Source organism: Cygnus olor, chromosome 1, assembly GCF_009769625.2.
Source record: "Cygnus olor isolate bCygOlo1 chromosome 1, bCygOlo1.pri.v2, whole genome shotgun sequence".
Taxonomy (NCBI): Eukaryota; Metazoa; Chordata; class Aves; order Anseriformes; family Anatidae; genus Cygnus; species Cygnus olor.
Genome location: NC_049169.1, coordinates 4,661,718 through 4,681,550, shown reverse-complemented (window position 1 = coordinate 4,681,550; position 19,833 = coordinate 4,661,718). Strand labels below are relative to the sequence as shown.

Below are 19,833 nucleotides of genomic sequence, written 5' to 3'. Positions count from 1 at the left end.
TTTTGTATTAACAATTTAATGCACATTATAAGGTGAAGTGACAAAGAGTACAGCAAATGCTGAATTAGGGGAGCCATTTCTAATGGGATTTCAAATCTGATAACATGCAAATATGCTGGTTTCATTTCTTATATATTAAAGATATTCTGAAGATTAGGTGATATTGGAAAGAAGAAACTGTCTTCAGCTGATGTAAATCAGTAAGAGCTACAGAAGTAGAAGGAGCTCAGCCCGTTTGGAAATCAGTTGTCCCTTTCCCTCTCTCAAGCTTCAAATTCAAAACAAAAGGTGATATTTGAACATTCAGTGTATGCACTTAGACCATAGTTTGAAAACAATTTTCTTACTTCCATCAAATTGGAGCAACAAGGCTTTGGTCAGGCTAATGAAGGATTCTGTAGCTATTCTGAAATGTGATGTAAATGGTGAACTTGTTTCCTTTTTCTCCTGACACAGTGACAAATAACTCCTGTTCCTCATTTATGCCCACCTGGCAGATTTCTATAGTCTTTGAAAACAGTGGACTTCTAGAGAAACTAAATTTGAAGTTTCTATGAAACGTTGCTGACACCACTAGTGGAAATTTACAGAACAAAAATTGTGCATTGGAACATACATTTGTTGTGTGTTTCCAAGTGAAAAGTGAGTTGAAGAAAACCAGAAATTCTGGGTAAAACAAAAAAAAAACAAACCAAAACCAAAAAGCAATGTAAGACAATCTCACATTTCAAATTCACAAAGTTGGACTTCCATTGTTTTGCTTCCCAGAGAGGTGGGATGACCCCTGAAACTTTTGGAGGACTTCTTCCTGGAAGTCCTGGAGCTGTTTTTTGTTTGTTTTTAATATCAAACCTGTAATCACACATCATCTGAACGCTCAGCAGCAAATACGGGAATCCATATGTACTTTTCAAGCAAATATGCCACCTCAACTCTTCTAAACAACTCACCTTCTCATGTTTGTGTTTCTCTTTTTCTTTCTCTTTCTTTTCTCTCTCTTTCCTCTCCTTTTCCTTTTCCTTCTTTTCCTTTTCTTTGTCTTTTTCCCTTTCTTTCTTTTTCTTCTTCTCTTTCTTGTCCTTTTTCTTCTCTTTTGGTTTCTCTTTGTCTTCAAACAGTTTTTCGGGAAGCATTGGAGACAAGGAAGGTAACATGCTAGGAAGCCTCATGGCAGTTGGTGTGCTGAACAAGGGCAAAGACATTTCTTTGGGAGGTAACACAAGAGGTGCTGATGAAACCTTTATCTTATCTTCCTTACCCTTATCTTTAAGTTTCTCTTTGTCTTTCTTATCCTTGTCTTTTTTGCCTTTCTCCTTCTCTTTCTTTTTATCTTTATGCTTTTCTCTTTCTTTTTTGGTATTGCCATCTTTCAACTTTACTTTTGTGTCAGCGTCCTCAAAGTCCTTTAGTTTGAATTTATAGGGATCAAGATCATCATCTTTGAGTAGTTCCTTCCACTGAAATTTCGCTTCCTTGTTTACTTCCTTGTCTTTATCTTTCTCCTTGTTCTTTTCCTTCTCCTTATTTTTCTCCTTGTTTTTCTCTTTATCTTTTTCCTTTTGTTTTTCTTTCTTCTTCATTTTTGTCTTCAGCTCTTTTTTCAGTTTCTTTTTCACTTCTACTGATGAAGCCAACTTGGTTTTCTCCTCATAGACTTTGAGAAGAGGCTCTGGAGTTGGCGGTGAAGCAGAAGGAGAGGAGAAGTAAGTGAAGTTGGTAGGTGGATTAGAAGGTGTCCCCATGTTTGCCTTTCGAATGACCTCGTCAATCGAGTCATCCATTGTCCATGAAATGTCTGAGCTTGAAGTCCCACCTGAAGGAGGTACTGGGGTTGCTCCTGCCTTACTGGTATTATTGGCAGAAACAGAAGGTTTAGGAGTTGTAGTCTCTGAAACAGAAAGTCTTTTTGGGCTGGTAAAAATTTCCCCTTCGGATTCAGAACCAGAGGAAAACTCAAAGGGATCAGGTTCTCGTTCTGCACACGCACGAGCAATCACAGCATCTATTGAATCATCAATAGTCTTGTCCATTACTGGTAATTTCTTAGTCTGGTTTTCAATATTTGGCTTGGTGACAGGCTCAGGTGTTGTCTGCGCTTGTTTTACTTGAATGTTTTCCTTTCCTATCTTGTCACTTAATGCAGCCAGAGGGGTTCTGCTTGGTGTCTCAGGCTTAACAGGTGGTGGGGGAACATGAGCAGGAGCTTTTGGACTTTTAGGGCTTTTGGGGCTCTTGGCGCGACCTGGTGACTTTTTTTCTTTGGATCCAGTTTTTGGTGAACGTATGGGACTTCCAGCAACCACTGGTGAGGGAGTAGTTTTAGGTGATTTTGTCTTTTGCCCTGGAGAACTTGTTTTGGATTTTGTTTTGGGTGCAAATGGCTTTGCCTCTATTGTTTTGGGAGTTGGCACTTGCGATTTTGCAATAGGAGCCAACATTGGTGGTTCTGGTGAAGGAGGGGCTAAGTCTGTACTGTCCTGAACATGAACTGGAGAAAGCATTGGTGGTACTTTTTGGGTATTTATTGAGCTAAGAGGCTCACGTGGTTCCAAAGCTCCATCCAGAGCGTCCCCTTTAGAAACAGATAGTTTGGGCCGTTTCACAGGTGGGAATTCTTCAGCTTCAGGACTTTCTAACGGTCTCTTGCTCAAGTAGTTTTCATCATTAATTGCCTCATCCTCTTCCATATCGCCCTCTTCTTCCAGTGGCACCTGCATGGCCTCTGCAGATGTCCCTCCATCGGTAGGCACCTGTTCCTCTTCCTCTTCTGTAACAAAGAACATTTACAAAAAGCATTAGGATAATTCAAAATGCGTTTTGCAGAAACAAACAAGCATCAAAAATTCCCAGGCGTTTCAGCCCACAAGAGAGAACTGGCCATCCAACAGGTTCCTACTGGTCTACGTGGAAGAAAAACGAGGTGCCTCTTCTGCACAACAGCCACCATCACAACTGGCAGGCTTCCTTATCGCAATCTAACACCAAACCCATGAGCACAGGACACGAGGGGGGACTTCACTCACTCAAAGGCAGACCTTTCAGAGCAGGTCTGAAGCACCAGTCACGTATAAAAATGCCCTGATTAATTCTTACTGCATCAGTTCGGATTACATGAACATGCTTCATTCATTTAAACAAGGGAAGAGAGGCTGAAGTGGTTTTTGCTGTAACAAAGTGGACTGCAAAGTGTACATCAAAGTAAAATTCACTGGAATTAGCTGTCTTGCTTATATATCACAGAATTTTGACGGTGGATTAACTACTAGGAAACTGTCTTCCTAAACCTGATTTGTTTTTCTTGAAGCGGCGCAGCCTGAAGGTTAAAGCAGAGGACTGAGCCCCGTTCAACCTGCCAGGTTCTTTTTCTGATTCTATCTCAAGAGCTTGCTGTATGCAGACATTATCTGTTATGATTATATGGAAACACCTCTGCATCGTGTGTTGGTTCAGGAGCGCGCCTTTGGAAGCCATCTCCCATCACCCCGTGTCGCTCTGTTTGTACCATGGAGCAATCCTGGAGTGCATAAGCTGGATTCTTGCTTTATAGAAACCAAAATGAAAGATATGCTGCCAGAGGAACACACTTAAGCACAAGTCACAAGTGGGCATTCAGGCTACGAGACCAAAAAAGCCAGCTTTTGAAAATAAAACAAACCCCGAAACATGCTCAGTATGAACATCAGGCACCCACTGTTTCAAGCCAGTGTGAACATCGCCTGTGTGGTTGGTTGCTCTGTTTTTTTAATTTTTTAATTGCAATTACTTGCTTTTTCCTACTCCTACTACCATCTTCAGTCTCACGTGTGTGGCATTACGGTGCAGAGAAAGGAGAAAATTCACCTGAGATCTCTCAGAAAATCCAGAACAGGTTTGAGAATAAGAGAAACTCTGATCTCCTGAACCACAGTCAAGCACTTTATCCTCTTGGCTACACTTCCTCACTTTTGAAATGGAATTATCTAAGCAGGAAAAAGGATTTTTGGTCTGGAATAAGAACGTCCACACCGGAGTTTTCTGCTGCCACATTTCCACCGCTTGTAATTGCGTCATTACATCCACGCCGGTCCCATCCCTGCAAAAAACATCTTATGCTAGCGGATAAACCCCAACTTCTTAATGAGCAGGTGGTTTTAGAGAAGTAAACACTGAGCAGCTCGTAACACTAACCCTGTTTAGAGCTTCGTAAGACAGCATCTTTCTGAAATATCTCTTTGGGAGGCATTTATTTTCAGGTTTTCCGTGCTGAGGTTTCTCTACTGTAATGTGTCAATGCTCTGATTTAGTAGAGTTGAGTTAAGAGCCCTGGGCTGCAGCACAAATCTTGCCAGCATCACAAATTAAGTAAAATGAGCTAGTAACTCTGGCTTTTGCCAGGGCCCAGAGGATTTACAGCAGCCAGCCCAGAGAGGAGACTTTGCCTGAGGATAAAGTCTTAGCCTTCCGTGAAAAACAGAAATGTTAGGGAGTTAGGTTTTGCCTGGCTGGGCACTGACATTACATTTCTGAAACAGCAAAGTTAGAGTATAACTGAGAAATCACTGTGGACTGAGCCTGCACCTGCTCTGTGGGAAAAAATCTGCTGCCAGATCGTGGAAGTCATTTCAATCTCTGTTTAAGCTGTTGCAGAAATCAGCTCCCTTCATCTGCTCAAAATTGTTTTGGGGATGAAGAATTAGCATTCATCAGATGTCATCCAGCATCGGTTGCTACCGAGCAATTCCCTCCCAACCCCTTTCAGTACTTAGTTTGCTGCGAAGAGTTTGTTTTCATTTTCAATTTTAAAGAGCGATAAAATTTAAAACAAACACCATACGGTAAAGCCGGGATTTAACGAAGTCTTCCGCCTTGGCCACAAGACAAAAAGCGTAGCCAAATTCAGACATCAGGAAAGACAGGGCTTGCACATCCACACGTTAGAGATGGCAACATAAAATATTTTAACAGAAACACCACAAGGATAAAAAGTAGTATATCATAGTGAATAAAGTGGAAGAAAAGCTACTGCGATAGTAAAAAAAAAAACAAAGTAGAAAAATTACTAGAATAATTTCAATATTTTTTCTAAAGATTTCTGCACGGTGCCTGCTTAAGCAGCCCCCCTGTTACACTGTGGCTCACCGAAGTGCACTGCAATATTTCATATTTTTTCTAAGTCCTTCCCATCCCAAGGTACTTCTCATGTTTTACCTACTCAGGATTGCCGAAAACGAGCAGCTGCTGGATCAAAAGCGAAAAAACAATTTTGGAGGAGGTTCGGAGAACAGGAACTGGAGCTTTGTACAACAAAAAAGGGCGATGCTTATTTTTTTATAAGGCCAAGTAAAGCTAGCACCAGGCCCGAGAAGTTTCTATGATCTCGTGCGGAGATGCCAGGGAAGGGCAGAAGAGGTTAAAGTGCAGTTTGGAGAGGTGAGAGCAGAAATCGGGGTGTCTTGGCTCCGAGCTTTCATGCGCATTCCTGCAAGCCACAAAGACAACTTAGCAAGGAAGCAGAAGCATTATCAGCCCTTTGCTGAGGACTTGGATTCCCCCAGACATCTGGAAAAAATTGCCTGGGTCAGTCCTGAACAATCCAGGGACTAAGGAAGTTCACGAGCACTTAACTACTGACATACATTCACCACTTTTCAGACATGCTCAGATGACAATCTGGAATCCTATCTTGGTCAAATGAAACCCAAATTTCTCTTGGAACAAGGCCACGGTCTGATCCTCGGCGAGGACTGGTTTTCTGCCAGACAGCAGCTTTCAAACCTGAGCCATTGCAGCTGTGGCCATGGCAAAAAAACAATAAAGCGCCTCTTTTTTATTTTTTTTTTTCTTTTTAATTAGAGAAAGTGCAATCTCTGTCTTAAATATAAGAGCTCTGGGCCCTCTTTTTTCTCCGGAAGGATTCACGGTGGAGCAGGAACTGAACGTGGCAAAACCCATCAGCCTTTAAAGGCAATCTGCTTGACTTGATGACGAGTATTTAAAGCCGTGCGGCCACTTTGTCACCTTTGCCCATCTCATTCGGTACCGGGCACTTCTCGCTGTGCAAGCCTTTGTGCACCGGATTGCTTCTTAACCCTCTTTACGGCGATCCCTCCCTATCTCCGACCACCTTATTAATGATCCTCCTCTTGAGTTAGCATCTCTAGGTCAAACGGATATCACCTCGGCCATCTGCCCTAATAACTCTCTCCTGTAATGAAAGGAGACTGGAGCTGTTTGGAAGGTTTCTCAAGATAACGGATAACATATATATATATATTTTTTTTGTTAGAGAAGGCAGTGCCGGATCAATATTAATGCTCACATTACTAAAGCTTTACAGAGCAGTTGTTTATTATGTCGGCCGTCCCCATATGCAGAGCCCGGGTTCAAAGGAGGCACCGGGATCCAGGAGGGATGAGCTCGGCCCCAAACGTGGATTTGCTGCTGCTGAAATAAAACAAGCTGACAGCCCCGAGAAGAGTGGTTATTAAGACAGCATTTCGTTCCGGAGCGTATCTGAGGCGATACGCAGGACGTGTAACGCCGCCTGTTACAACAGGGCAAGCTTTTCACTTCCACGAAAGGCTGATTTTGAAGTTAAGGCACACGGAAAGGGAGCGAAAAGTTCGTCCCTCTCCCGACACAGGTCTGCAGCACGAGCTCGGGCAGGTCACACCGCGTGCTCCCGCCTCCCCATCTGACAAGCGATGATAATTTCACCTCGCAGAGCTGTCGTAAAAGCTGAATTCGATAAATATGTAGCTCCTCGGGATCGCGGGACGGAGAACATTAGAATCCGAAATGCAAGCAGCGGGGATCTGTCACCACTTCAAATCCTGGAAAAGCTTTTAAAACTGAACAGATCAGGCAAGAAACCGAAACTCCTGCACCTTTTTCATGGAAAACCACTAAAGCAGCACAAAATTTCCTTCTTTGTACACTGTGTTCCTGTAGCAGCAGGGATTCCAAAACCAAAGGCGTATTGAATATACACCTCCTTAATTTGCCCATGGCTTGGTTTCGGGACAGCAATACTCAACACTTCGGTAATGAAATTCCACGTTCATGATGATCTAGGGACTATTTGTCCCTACATCTGACACAGGAACAGAAATTCTGTGTTTATGGCAGAAGAAGAAATGCAAGCACCCATAGCACACAGTGGTTCTTCCCTGGCTGCCCCATTACAGGAGGCTCGCTGCTCTTTCAGCAACAGGTCAGATGAAAGGAAAGGCAGGGAAAAATCTGTGCAAAACTCTTCTGATTGAAGAGAAAGGCACCTACATACAGCCAGAAAAAAATATGGCAGATATATATATATATATCACAAAATATATAGAAAATTAAAAGTGTCATCATCTTGGTCATTACCAGACCTTTCCTTGGTACCTTTAGAGACAGCAGCCCAAGCACTTACAACTAGACAACATCGTAAAGGACATGGTCTGTCAGCTGGTATTTCATTAAAGCAAAGCTCCAGCCTCTCTTCTGGAAACTGGATGAGTATTTCCCTAGGTTACAGGGTGGTGGCAGGAGAAAAGCGTCCCGCTAAGACCTGGAGACCTCAGAAGGATGCAGTACCTCTGAGCACAGGATGACATGGGCAGCCCTGCTGGCCTCAACTGGACTCCACTTGCTGAAGAAAGCCTAACGAAATATTGCTAACAGCAAACTCTGAGCTTCAATGCAACGACTAACGTAGTAATTGCACAAAACTCTGGCAGGTAACAGTTTCTGTGGAAGCCAATTCTTACTGTTACAGCAGCACAAGGTTTTGGCATTTTGTGTTTGATTATACCTTTAGTATGCCAGATGAACAGTATCAGCTATCAGAGCAAACCCACCAGGATGCAACTCTGGATGCGCTGTTACTTCCATACAATCCACACACGCTTGTTTTCAACAATTACATCTCTTACATAACCTTTATTTTTAACAGAACTTGAACTTTTGTTTTCTAGAGGAATGTAGAAGGGCCAAATAAAGACCAGACAGTAGGTCTCACCCGGTATCAGCTGGTGAATTTCCTTCTCGCACAGTTCTGCTTATATCAAGTCTCTGAATCCTTCTGCCTCGATATGGAATTTGTTTTGTAAGGAAAATTTGGACACGGGAAAGGGCACAATGTGGTAATGCCTGTACTGAAATCTTAAATTCATCCCTCCTTCCAAGCATGGATGTCAAGCTGAAGATTTTATACGCAAGCCAGCTCAGCTTCCCAAACGCAAGAAAGTGATCCTTCCCACCCCAATATATGAAACTTTCCAATGAAAAAATACCATATATTTTCCTGCAGACTTCCAAAATCATTTTCCTATTGTCTAGGTAAAGCATGAGATTAAGCTAAAAATATCTTTTGGGAAATTGTAAGTCACTAAGTCAAGGGCTTAATATCCCTACCATATCCTAATAAGTCGAGGCTTTTGACTTCTGCTACCAGTGAAAGGACTTTTTCTTATGCCACGACAGGGTGCATCTCTTTACCTTGTAATAACCATGGCTTTTCCCCAAAACAAACAGCAAGTGTGCTTGTAGTCTGTAAAGGAAATTGATGCAAGAGCAACAAAATTCAATCCTGATATCCTGCAGACCAATATCCTGATACCCTAATGCAAAATGAACACGCTAAGATACCTGCAATGCATTTTGAGTCTAAAATGCCGGATTTATATATGGAACTTCTCCGTCACATGAGGACAACTAATCACTGATGTGACTTGTTCACCAAACAGGTGGTGCACCAAGAGATTTCTCTTGTACCCTGTAAAGATCAATCAACCTATTTTCCCTGAGAAGAGTGCTGGTGATATTGCACCATAACAGGAGCTCTTTTTCCACGTGTCTCCAGTTTGACCACTGAAATTGCCATTGAGTTCATTCCAGTGCATTCTCGGTATGTTCTAAAACGGAGGAACCACAAATGTAGTTGAAAAATAAAACTCAAGAGCTTCAGGTGTGGTTGGTGACTTTGCCTACACAACTGAAAGATGGTAAAGAGGATGTCAGAGGTGCCTGAAGTTGAGCATCCAGACTCGTGAGTCGTATTTGAGGTTTTTGGCCCAAGTGGCCTGCTGGCACCTTCAACAATCAACATGAACCTGGCTGGGAGGTGTTCAACAGGACTGGCAGGCTTGATGTATATTTTTATGAATAACTCCAAAAGCAGTTCTCAATGAATAACTCCAAAAGCAGTTCTCAACCTGTCCAAAAGCTCCAAGTGGTTTACAAAACTCCCCTCCATCCTAACGATGAGATCTTGAAATATGGACAATAGCCGTAATCTGCCTCAGGACTCATGAATTTCCAGACCAATTCAAATTACAAAATTACAATTACAAAGCAGCTACCTCTCCACTCTGCCGAACAACTGCTTCACACTCTTGCTTAGCCATTTCTCGGTATGAAATCGACGGAGAAATTCAAGTTTAAACACCAACATGAGAATAAGAAATCCAGAGTTCACCAGAAACAAACCAAAGCTACTAAAGCTGTAGCTCTACATCACAGGATTGTTTTAATAAGGTACAATCCCATCGCCTCTTTTGTCCTGGTTCAAGCATTTAGGCAAAAAAATGGGGAACTAATCCAGGCTGAAATCAGAAAGATGATCTGTTGTTTTGAACTCAAATCACCAGTCTGGTCTGTGATGTTAACAAGCAAACTTTTGGGCTAGCAAAGTCTGGAGAGAAGTCCTGCACCTCCCTTCTTCTATCATCACCCTCCTCCACAGTGCACTGACTTAACCGTCTAACTCAGATGGAAATATATCTGGGGGGGGGGGGGAATTAGACAGAGAAAATATTTTTTCTGTCCAGTTGGCAAAGTAAAAAACCCGTCTCAGGCTCACGCAAACCTGAGGGTGTGGGAAAGAAGAGGATTGAGGAGCGGAGCATCCCTTGGCAGCATCAGATCTTGGCTGAAGGTAGGGTAAGATGTGCAACTTTAGCTTCCAGTGCTGCTCTGGGATACTGGATGCCAAGAGAAAAAAGCACTTTTAAATACTTACTAGTGGCGGTCCTCATTATAATACTTTTTAGAGTATGCAGTGTTTATCAAGCCAAACTACCCAGGATTCTTAAAACGACACACCCAACTTCCTGCTGAAGACAGAAAAACACAGTTGGCAGATTGTTATCAGCTCACGGTCTCTCTCTCTGACCCGACAAAGTATCAGTCCTGCATTTGGGCTGCACACAGCAAGCAAACTCCTGTCTAAATGCAAAGAGGGAGCCTTTATTTTCTCTTTGAGTTCTTACTAGTGGCTCGACGGTTTGTGTAGATCCCATATACAAATAAATGCACGTGCATGGCAACGTTATGCTAACGTGGCCGGAGCTGTTATGAAGCCTCTGGATGTAAAACAAAAACAACCACAGAAGCATCTTTAGGAAGCCATCGAGCGAGACCACGCGTGAGAACGCGGCGCGGCGGTGGGGCAGGCTTTTTGTGGTCACCTTGGTGCTGCTCTGCCTCACCTGCGACGGAGCCTCTCCCCTGACAGCTGCAGGAGGGAGGGTGCTACGAGATCCCAACGTGGATGGAGGGAGAAAACCTTCCCATGACAAAATCTGGACAAATCTGCATGCTTTTTTAGCGTATTTTTTTATCATCATGGGTGTCCGGTCCTTACCAGGGTGGGGAACTTGCCGGCGCGCACGCGTGAAGGAGGAGAGATTTTCTCTGCAAAGGAACATTTGACTTCCAAAAAATGAAATTATTAGCAAAGACGAGGTAATTAGGCAATGACAATTCGCACAGTACAACCAATCAATAACACAGTACATTAGCAAGACTGACAGAGGTGTGAAGCTGATCTGTTATAAATGGCTATATACTGACCTGGAAAAATGCAGCGTTTCCCTAACATTCGGCACAATAAAAAACTAAAATGCTATATAAGCAAGCCAACCTGAAATGACACCTAGTATTATAAATGGCCTAATCTATATGTTAATACTGTTGTATCACATAACTGCAGCAAGACTAAGATAACAATATGACTTTGGGGTTTCTATGGCTACATCCTGGGCTAACGTGCCTGAAAGGCCTTGCTGCTGACACCACACAAGCTTTCTGAGTGCTTCTCTTTGGTTATTTATGATATGATTTATGATAACGACAACATCTCCTATTTTCTCCACTCGTCAGATACAATAAATTGCCATCGTTAATCACCGTTCTTGCTTCAGCTATGATTACAATAGTATAATAGGGCCTAGCTATGGTAATACTGTGTATTAAGGAGTTTTTCCCCCCTTTAAAGACATATGCACAAGTAGATCTTTGTAGCCAGCGTCGGTACCTATAGCATTTTCATAATCTCCCCGTGAGTATTTCTGGGCAGGATTGCTGTTACAACCGAGACTCTGCACCGCTCCCCTTGCAAAGATCAAATTTGCGATCTAAAGACCCCAAATCCACGCAGCATTATCTGTATCTGACAACTCTCAGATGTAATATGAGGGGTTTATACGCACTTTTCGTGACAAAAGGGAAGCAGACGGTCAGTCTTTTCACTTTGCACCCACGTATCTAATCTTTCTGGCTGAGCTTTCCAAACCAGCTTTTGAAGTATCACAGATCTCAGTGAAAACAAATACACTGAACCTATATAAACATTTTGAAGGTTTTTACAGTGCTTTTCCTTTTCTATAGTACTGCTCCGTATAAGAAAATACACTGTTCTACCTTTAATAAATTCCCGTGCTAAAAAAAAAATAGACTTTTACAAATATTTTACGAAGCAACTATTTGTACTTCCTAGTAAAGGCACACCATAGGGATTTATTATTCTGGGCTACCTGTAGTTTATCCATCGTTATGTATATTATCATACATCGTTATATCCATCCAAAATTTTTTACCTGGCCTTGGTGAATTCGGTTGAGCCCCTCCCAGGTTTACAACCTACATATGCATCCGTGTGCTCAGATGCAGAAGTGAGAAAATACCCTGACTATTTAATATCTTGCAACAGAGCCAAAGGGACGGAGGAAAGGGACAATATTGATCAACACAGGGAAGATGTCTGAGGTGTAAGCAGCAGCGTGGAAGGAACAGGAATAGGAAAACCATGGTTTTCTATTGAATGGTCAGCTCAGCTCAAAATGCAGACCATGTGGACGTGGGCACCACTGGGCTAAGTGTGGCACGAAGTCCCCACCAAGAGAGAGCACCTCTGCCAGCTGCAGCTTGCCATCAGCTACAATTACGCGCATCCTCCCGTGGCTTGCCTTACCCCCTTAAAAAGTAACTTTTGACTATCTTGGGTATTAATGTGCTCTGTACTTGCTCACATGGTGGAGCTTTAGCAAAAATGCTTGACCAGAGGGAAGCTTTGGCTCAACCCAAGTCAAAGACCACCACCACTCCTGTTAGGCAGGGCAAAACCCCAGCTTTACCATTGTAAAAAAGGTGAAGAATGTTTATATCCCCTTCAAATAACTTTTTAGTTCAACTCATTTGGCCATTAATTGTCCTTCTGCTCCTTTTCCTATTGTGCTTTACTTGCAATTGCAAGGGCACGTTCAAAACCAAGTGGTGAGCTGCTCAGGGCGAGAACCATAGCAGTGTTTTTCAAAGTGCTTTGCCTACTTCTGGGCACTGAAAAAAAAATTCAGATCATGTATATAAAACTCTTCCTTACACTTGATTGTTTTTATTGGATAAGAAAGGGAAATGGAGCATTTCCCAAGCTAATCGAGAATATTTTATAGAAGATGAGAAAGACTGGGGAAGAGGGAGAAGTTTATTTTCAATATATGAATTGAGATAAATAAAGATGTCAACCAGATGCTGTGCTCTAGAATAAATGGGAAGAAGTCCATCTACACTGCTGGACAAAACCCTGATCTTCAGTATCTATCCACAGGGGCACAGACGAAAATACGTCACTGAAATTTAAAAAAAATAAACCCAAACCATCCTACCACGGATGGGAAATTCCCACTAAGGCTAACAGAGTTACTACATCTGCAAAGTCAGAAGAAGGCATGTGTTCATCCTCTCTCTTAATATATGTACATACACCACACGCAGAAGTGTTTACCAAATATTCATGGTGCTGGGAACTGGGTATAAAACTTCTTTAAGGACGCCAGCAGCAGTCAGGGAAACTTTTGTCATCCAGAGCAACGTGTTTATTCAAGCAAATGCTAACTCAGAAATCCATACGTGCTTCCAGCTTAGGATTTTGGCTGAGCAGCCTCCAAAATCTCCGTGGGTTTGTGCTGACAAGGCACGGCGCGGGACCTCGGCGCTGCGTGCTGGTAGCGTGTGTCTCGGCACAAACGTGCCCCCCCCCCCCCAACCCCCCGTTTGCTGGGAAGAATTCCGAGCCACAATACGAATCCCATAACAAATCCAATCTTCTTGATCTAGCAGAGAAGGAAATCACTGATGATAAGGCTTTAATAAAGCTTGACAAGCCTCAAAATTAAATTTGCTGGGAAGGGTTCACCCCCGAAACGGATACTTTCAGGCGGTCTTCACGAAAGGAGCCAAGGAAAGACTTAAAGAGAGGAAAATGTTTACTTTAAGAGGTTTTTTCCTTACAGCTACAAATCCAATTAGTGACTCTCTTTGTCTCTCAGCCTCTCTGCCTCGTTCTGTATGGGAACACGCCTGTCCCTCTCCCTCTGCAACCCTGCCCTGCAAAAAGTGCCCATAGGAAGACAGAGAACCCATCAGGCTGTGTGAGCACGGACCCATCGGGGCAGCCCTGCGCTGAAGTCGGGTTCAAGATGCTGCTGTCAGCAGGGCTGGAAAAAACATGCCAGGAGAGCGTGGGGTGACCGTGCCGAGTCGTAATTCTGCGGGCGGCTTCCCATTTCGGCGCACAGCCCCGTTCAAGAGGCTGCAGGAAAATTTAAACCACATCCAATTTAAAACCTGTGTTTTTTTACCGTGACCTTATAATTTTTCAGGGACGGCTGCTCAAATCTATTGCTTCTTTCCGCAGGACCTCGTGGATCACAGCAACATCTTCAAATAAATCTCACTTCCAAGGGAGCTCAGAGGCTTAAAACCGAGCAAGGCGGGCTACAGGGCGCTCCTACAGAACGAGAGCTGCTTGGGGGACAACTTGAAAGACAAAAGCCTTTTGCAAAGCCACCGGTGCAGTCACGAAACAGCCCTGCAATCCTGCAGTTGCTGCAAGCCTTGGCAAGATGACTGAGCTAAGCAAAAAGCAGAGCATAAATCAGAGAAAAAGAATTGAGGGGAGATTCAGAGATATCAGTCTTGTACGTACCCCAGGAGAGCTGGGGTGACGATTACATGAAAGCGAAATGATTTGTGATACGCTCCTTTTGGATGCAAAGGAACGATGCCTTTATGGATGTCTGAAACGTTACACAAGTTTCAGAAGATTGTCTAATTTTAGAAACTTTGGATTTTTAAATTAAAAAAAAATAATACAGTTTTGACAACCACCAAAAGCCAACGTTGGGTGAGGCTTAACCCACTCTTCAGCGTGCAGCAGCCTTCGTTTTGGTGCAAGCTCTGCCCCAGCGCTCCCAATGACCTTGGCGAAATTCTTAGAAGCAAACAAAACAAAACCAAAACACGCACACAAAACCAGAACCCCAGGCTCTGAAGCTATTTTAGAATTAACTTTGAATAATTGTCCCACAATAGGAGTTTTCTTGATTAATTGCTTAAGATAAGGCCTCCTTTTCCTTGCTGGCCTCCAGTGACTCCCCTCCACTTCCCATAATCACTTTTGCCTCAGTCTTCTGCTCGCTGGGAACCGCTACGAGAAAAATCAGAGATACACCAACTCCATTACCTGAGGATTAGCCAAGAGATAACCCGATGTATTCCATTACTGGCCACTATTTGAGTAATTATTCAATCAAGTTTAGCCCATGTGAAAGACGCGCTAATTGTTTTGTAAGGCTTGCCCAAGCTGCATATCCAAGGGATGCAACTTGCGTCCTTTAACAAAGCAAAAACGATGCTCTGATTGCGAAGGAAAATGAGAAGTGCTTTGCATTGAACTCTGCTTTAAAAAAAAAAAACAAAAACGATTAGGCTTAACTAGAAGTTAACTTGATCAGAATAGATCCTTCCCCACGAGTTGGGTTGCATGAATAGCATATAGGTGCTATACAGAAATACACAGAAATTCTGCAGGGTATTGCTTTCCCATCTACATTATTTTTAAAAAAAGGTGCTCAGCAATTAGGTTTCCAGCGGTTTACAAGATAAGCATCCTCTGCATAGAAAGCTGGGAGAGTGGAGAAGCAAACAAAGAGCCAGTAAGCAGCAGCCTCAATTTAAGCAAGAAACGTGTGCGCGCACATCAGTACTGGCCTCAAAGGGTTGGATACCCTGATTTAAGCTGAATTAATGTCTTTTAGCTAAGCAGTATTTTTCTTGGACACTTGGGAGAAATGAAAAAAAAAAAAAAAACAACTATGAAAACAAATTTAGCAAAGGAATTGGCTTCAGTGGGCAGTTTTATGTAACGTTAACTTTCCACTCCGATCTAAAAAAAGACACCCCTCATTTTGGAGCGGTCGGATTCCCATGTAATCTTCCCATTTCAGGGCTCTGAGACCAGCAGCCTCTCAGGTGGCTCCCTGCTGAGAGGGAACTGAGACGCTCGGGGAGGCCAGAAGATGCTCTACGAGGGCTGCCAAAGAAGCCACAAACCGAAGACCTCTGCGGGCACCCAGAGCAGGAATTTGGTGATTTTTAACCTAAATTGCTCGGCTGTCTTCCAGCTCTTGGCTAGAGCACATAAAGCTCCCACAAACCCCAACTTGTGCCACCTTCGCCGGTGCACTTTATGGGTTTTGAGGCACGGCGGGGAGATTTATGGACAGGAGCATTAACTGTTGGCATGCTTGGGATCCAGGCAGAACGAGGCGTGCTCAGCCATGGCGAGGCAGCTCCTTCCGAGCCGGGATTAAAGCCACTGGTAGGGAAGCTTGGGTTTTAATGGATAAATCGTTGCAGAGCACGCTCAGCCAAACTCCTCCGCTGATGAGCGGGACTTGAAATTCGGTGGGGAGGGGATTATCTTCCTGCCGTGGCATGTAATTTTGAAGAACACCCACCCTATTAATCTAGTTACGTGCCAAACAGTAAGCAGCAGTTTGACCCAAATCCTATTAGCAACAACAATCTGTCATTACCTCCTCTCCCCAAAATGAAAGGTGCTCTGGGATGCGTTACAGAGAAATAAATTGAAACGCGGGGGGGTTTGTGTATTACTTTCTCCCACCTCCCAGCTCCAGTTGTAAAAGCACGGGGCAGGGACCTGACTTATGTTTGTGAAGTACCGCAGTCACCCACATTGAGGCATGAATAAATCATGAGCAAGTCTGAAGATTTTCTTCCCCATTTCTATGTTTCCTTTTTTTTTTTCTGTTCTGATTCTCCATTTTTGCTCATCCTCATATTTGCATCCTTTTGGTTGGCCTTCATCCCCTTCCAAACCCCAGACAACATTACAACTCCTCCTTTTTTCCTGTCCTTCATCTTAAGCTTCCTCCCTCACTTACATTTAGCAGAAGCAACAAGGACACTTTTGCTTTTTGTGTCATTTGGGATATTTTCTTGAACTGGTGAAGGAAATCGGTGGCCAAACAAAGGCAAGAGCGAAGGAAAGGATACAAGGGGCTGATGAAACGCCGGACTGCAAGAAGTAGTAAGGAGAGGGAGATAAGACAAAGAGGAGCTCCACTAAATAAATATTTCAGGGGCAAATACGGAAAGATGGGACAGGTGAGGACGTGGACACGTGGTCAAAGCAACTGGGGAACAAACTGGAGTGTGAGCGGGGAGGCATCGCTTGCTGGCTCGGTTACACCACCACACAAGGTACATCCTGCAGGCTCTGCTCCTCAACCACTCATTTAGGGAGAGTCCCTCCACTCTTCTGTTCTCCATGTCCCACCTGTCATGACAGACACCGTGGCTTCATTTCTTATGCACATCCAGAAAACTACAAAATGCCCAAGGATACTCTCAGAGATAAGAAGCTGTTCAGATGTGACATATCTCAGCGGTTATTAAAAAGTAATTACACCTCATTCTCATGAAGCATTCAGTCCTTTCAGAAGGCTTTAGGAGACATATCTTTTGCCGATCCTGCTTTATTATTCATACGTTATGGTAGAAACCAGGGATAGCTGAAGAATCACAGGTTGGTCACCGAGTTGCTGATTTTCTTGCTTAAAATGGTGAATTTGGCACCAAAAGGCTAAATCACGGGAACATGTCCTCCTAGCACGTTATGGCCAAGATGAATTACATTATGATCTGCTGGACTTTTCTGGTTTTTAATACAATGCTCAGGAGCTGGGAGCTGTTTGGGGTGAGCAGCAGCTTGGGGCACAGGGTACCTGCATGACGTAGGGTTCCCCAGAGCGCGGCTGCCCGTCCTGCTCGCCCAATTAATCTTTTAACCAACTCAAAGGAAGGGGAGAGAAATGCAAAACCAGAGGCTGGCTCCTGTTGGCAGTGTTCCGCAGCTACAGCAGATGAACCTTCCTCCCCGACGTCGCAGCCCACGGCGGACACGGGGTATCCGTCCTCTGGCTTAAAAGAAAGGCACACGATGGCAACCCAACGTTCATGGTCTGCATATCCCAGTATACGTACGCAATTTCTGCTGCTAACTTTGTTTTTTGTATTTTAGTACACCCGTGAGCCCTTTCAGGTCAGATGGGACTCTTGTCATCCTCTCTGAGGGGTGGGTACGGAAACCTGCACTGATTCAGCCTCTTGCTGGAGACGGAGCAAATTGAGGACACTTATTCAGATCTTTTCCTTTGCTGGAGGACAGAAGATCCCAGAAGATCCTGGGGCTGGAGATTTATTTATTTCTCCTTAATGGCATCTTTGACTCAGCAGAGCTCGCTCCTCGGTTTGCCTTCTAAATTTTGTTGCTTCATTCCCCTTCTTTACGTTATTCCATAATGAAGTGGGAGGAGGCAATTCCCTCTTCTCCCTGCCACCAAGACCTGGTGCTGCTCCAAGCTGACAGCATGACAAAAACCTCAGACAACGCCTGCACATCTCTCTCAAAGACGAAATAGCACTGAGACGCAAGAAAAGGACCTGCCACCACTTCTTTTGGAGACCCCTTAACGCAGAATTTCAGATCCACGTACATTTGAGTTTGTTTCAAGCGCCCGGTAAGAGCCCGGCAGACCTCAGATTCTCATTTTATTTCCGAGCTTTCCCCCGCCGCCTCCACCGTTTCTGGGCTAGGGAAACAAACACGAAGCGCTGGTGTACTCTGCGTACAGCCAGGAACTCATTAAGTTCAATCAAAACGATCTCCAGGACTGTGGGATGAAATAACAACAACAACAATAAAAAAGCACGAGGAATTTTGATTAAAAAAAAAAAACACAACAAAACTACCTGTTTCCTTTCACCCTAAATTCTTCATTGGTCTCTAACACACATCTGCTACCATGGCATAAATATCGTGTTCTCTGGCTATTAAAAAAAAGTATGAAAATCTAGAATTTACTCATCTATCTGCACAGAAAGATATTTTTTTTTAAATCTATGTGCCTTATAGGGAGAAAGAAATCTAACCATAAAATCTGTCAGCAAGAACAAGGACACCTTTGTAATCCTCTAAGTGCCAGACTTGCACGTAGGCCTTCTGCAAATTACAAAGGAAAAAAAAAAGTAGTGAGTTATCACGGAAAGCGTAAGGAGCTGGGAGGAGAAAAGACAGGGAACAATTTTAGCCAGGACACCTGAGAAACTGTAAATATATTATTTCCATTTTCGATATGCTAGACAAATGCTGGAGAACACTGTCCTTGACATACGCCAGATGTGCTGAATGACAGAGGAGCAAAAAAATACCATTTATCATAAGCAATGTGATTAATAAGCTCTGTAACTGCTCGGGAACAGCCCCTATTTAGAGACACGAGGCACCTGATTCAGAATAAAAGGCCAAATTCATTCTTGCTCGGGAATATCATTTTTGCCAAGCCATTGCTTGGGATATTTTCCATTACAGAGACCCGACGTTTCAGGACAACTTGCTCATGCCAAAGGCACGTTTTTTTACAGGCTCTTCACCCGCAGATGGCAAAGAATTAGCACCGACAAACAAAACCAATGGTCTCATCTCACGGCGGAATTAACAAACGGAAATGAGAAAGAAGACGCTAATTGTGTATGGTCAGTGTCACACAAAATACTGGTGGCAGGGCTGAAAATTTTAAATGTAGGACGAGGATGGAAAGCTAACCCAGAAGCCACCACTTCTGCTTTTGCTTAAGAGACCATAATGTGGCTACGCGGGTATTTTATTATACAGGGACTGCCTCTCACAGCCAGAAGGGGAAAAAATACCATCCCTTACTGTTTGGATGTCTTAAAAATAGATAAATAAAGGCAATGTTGGCATTTAGTCCTCCACAGCCTCACCGTGCATCGCTCCTCAAGCAGTTTCTTAAGGCCGAGGGCGGTTTAATTCCTTGCAGTCCGTTAGCTGCTTTGGCCAGCAGGCTGTGAGGGATGCGGGCACGACCAGCACCTCGTGTCGGAGGCCCCACGCAGAAAAGATGGAATTTAACCTGGAATTTAACAGCGAAAGGCCAGCGAGGCGGTCCCACCCACCTCTGCACCGCATCCTCCTCCCGCCTCTGTCCCCCTGGTGAGGATTAGGATGGGGACAGGGACGAACTGTCTCTGGGGAACTACAGAAGATAGAATTGATTTTTGGTAAGAACTCCGAGGAAGTTCTTAATACGGCCTTATCTCTGCGAGTAATACAGAAACGTTCCTCCGCTGAGTGAGCGCCTATCTCCGAAGCTATCCTTGCCCACGTTATCTCTGCAGAAAAGCAGCTTTGAAGGATAGAAAATAATA

General features: G+C 43.7%; 1 protein-coding gene across 1 annotated transcript in view; it reads right to left on the bottom strand.

Moving 5' to 3' along the window:
• The window catches only part of TAF3 (TATA-box binding protein associated factor 3), a 115,549-nt gene that overhangs the window by 26,614 nt on the left and 69,102 nt on the right, over window positions 1-19,833 (bottom strand). The window contains 1 exon segment of the mRNA XM_040546653.1: window positions 951-2,767. Coding sequence (XP_040402587.1) covers window positions 951-2,767 — 1,817 coding nt within the window.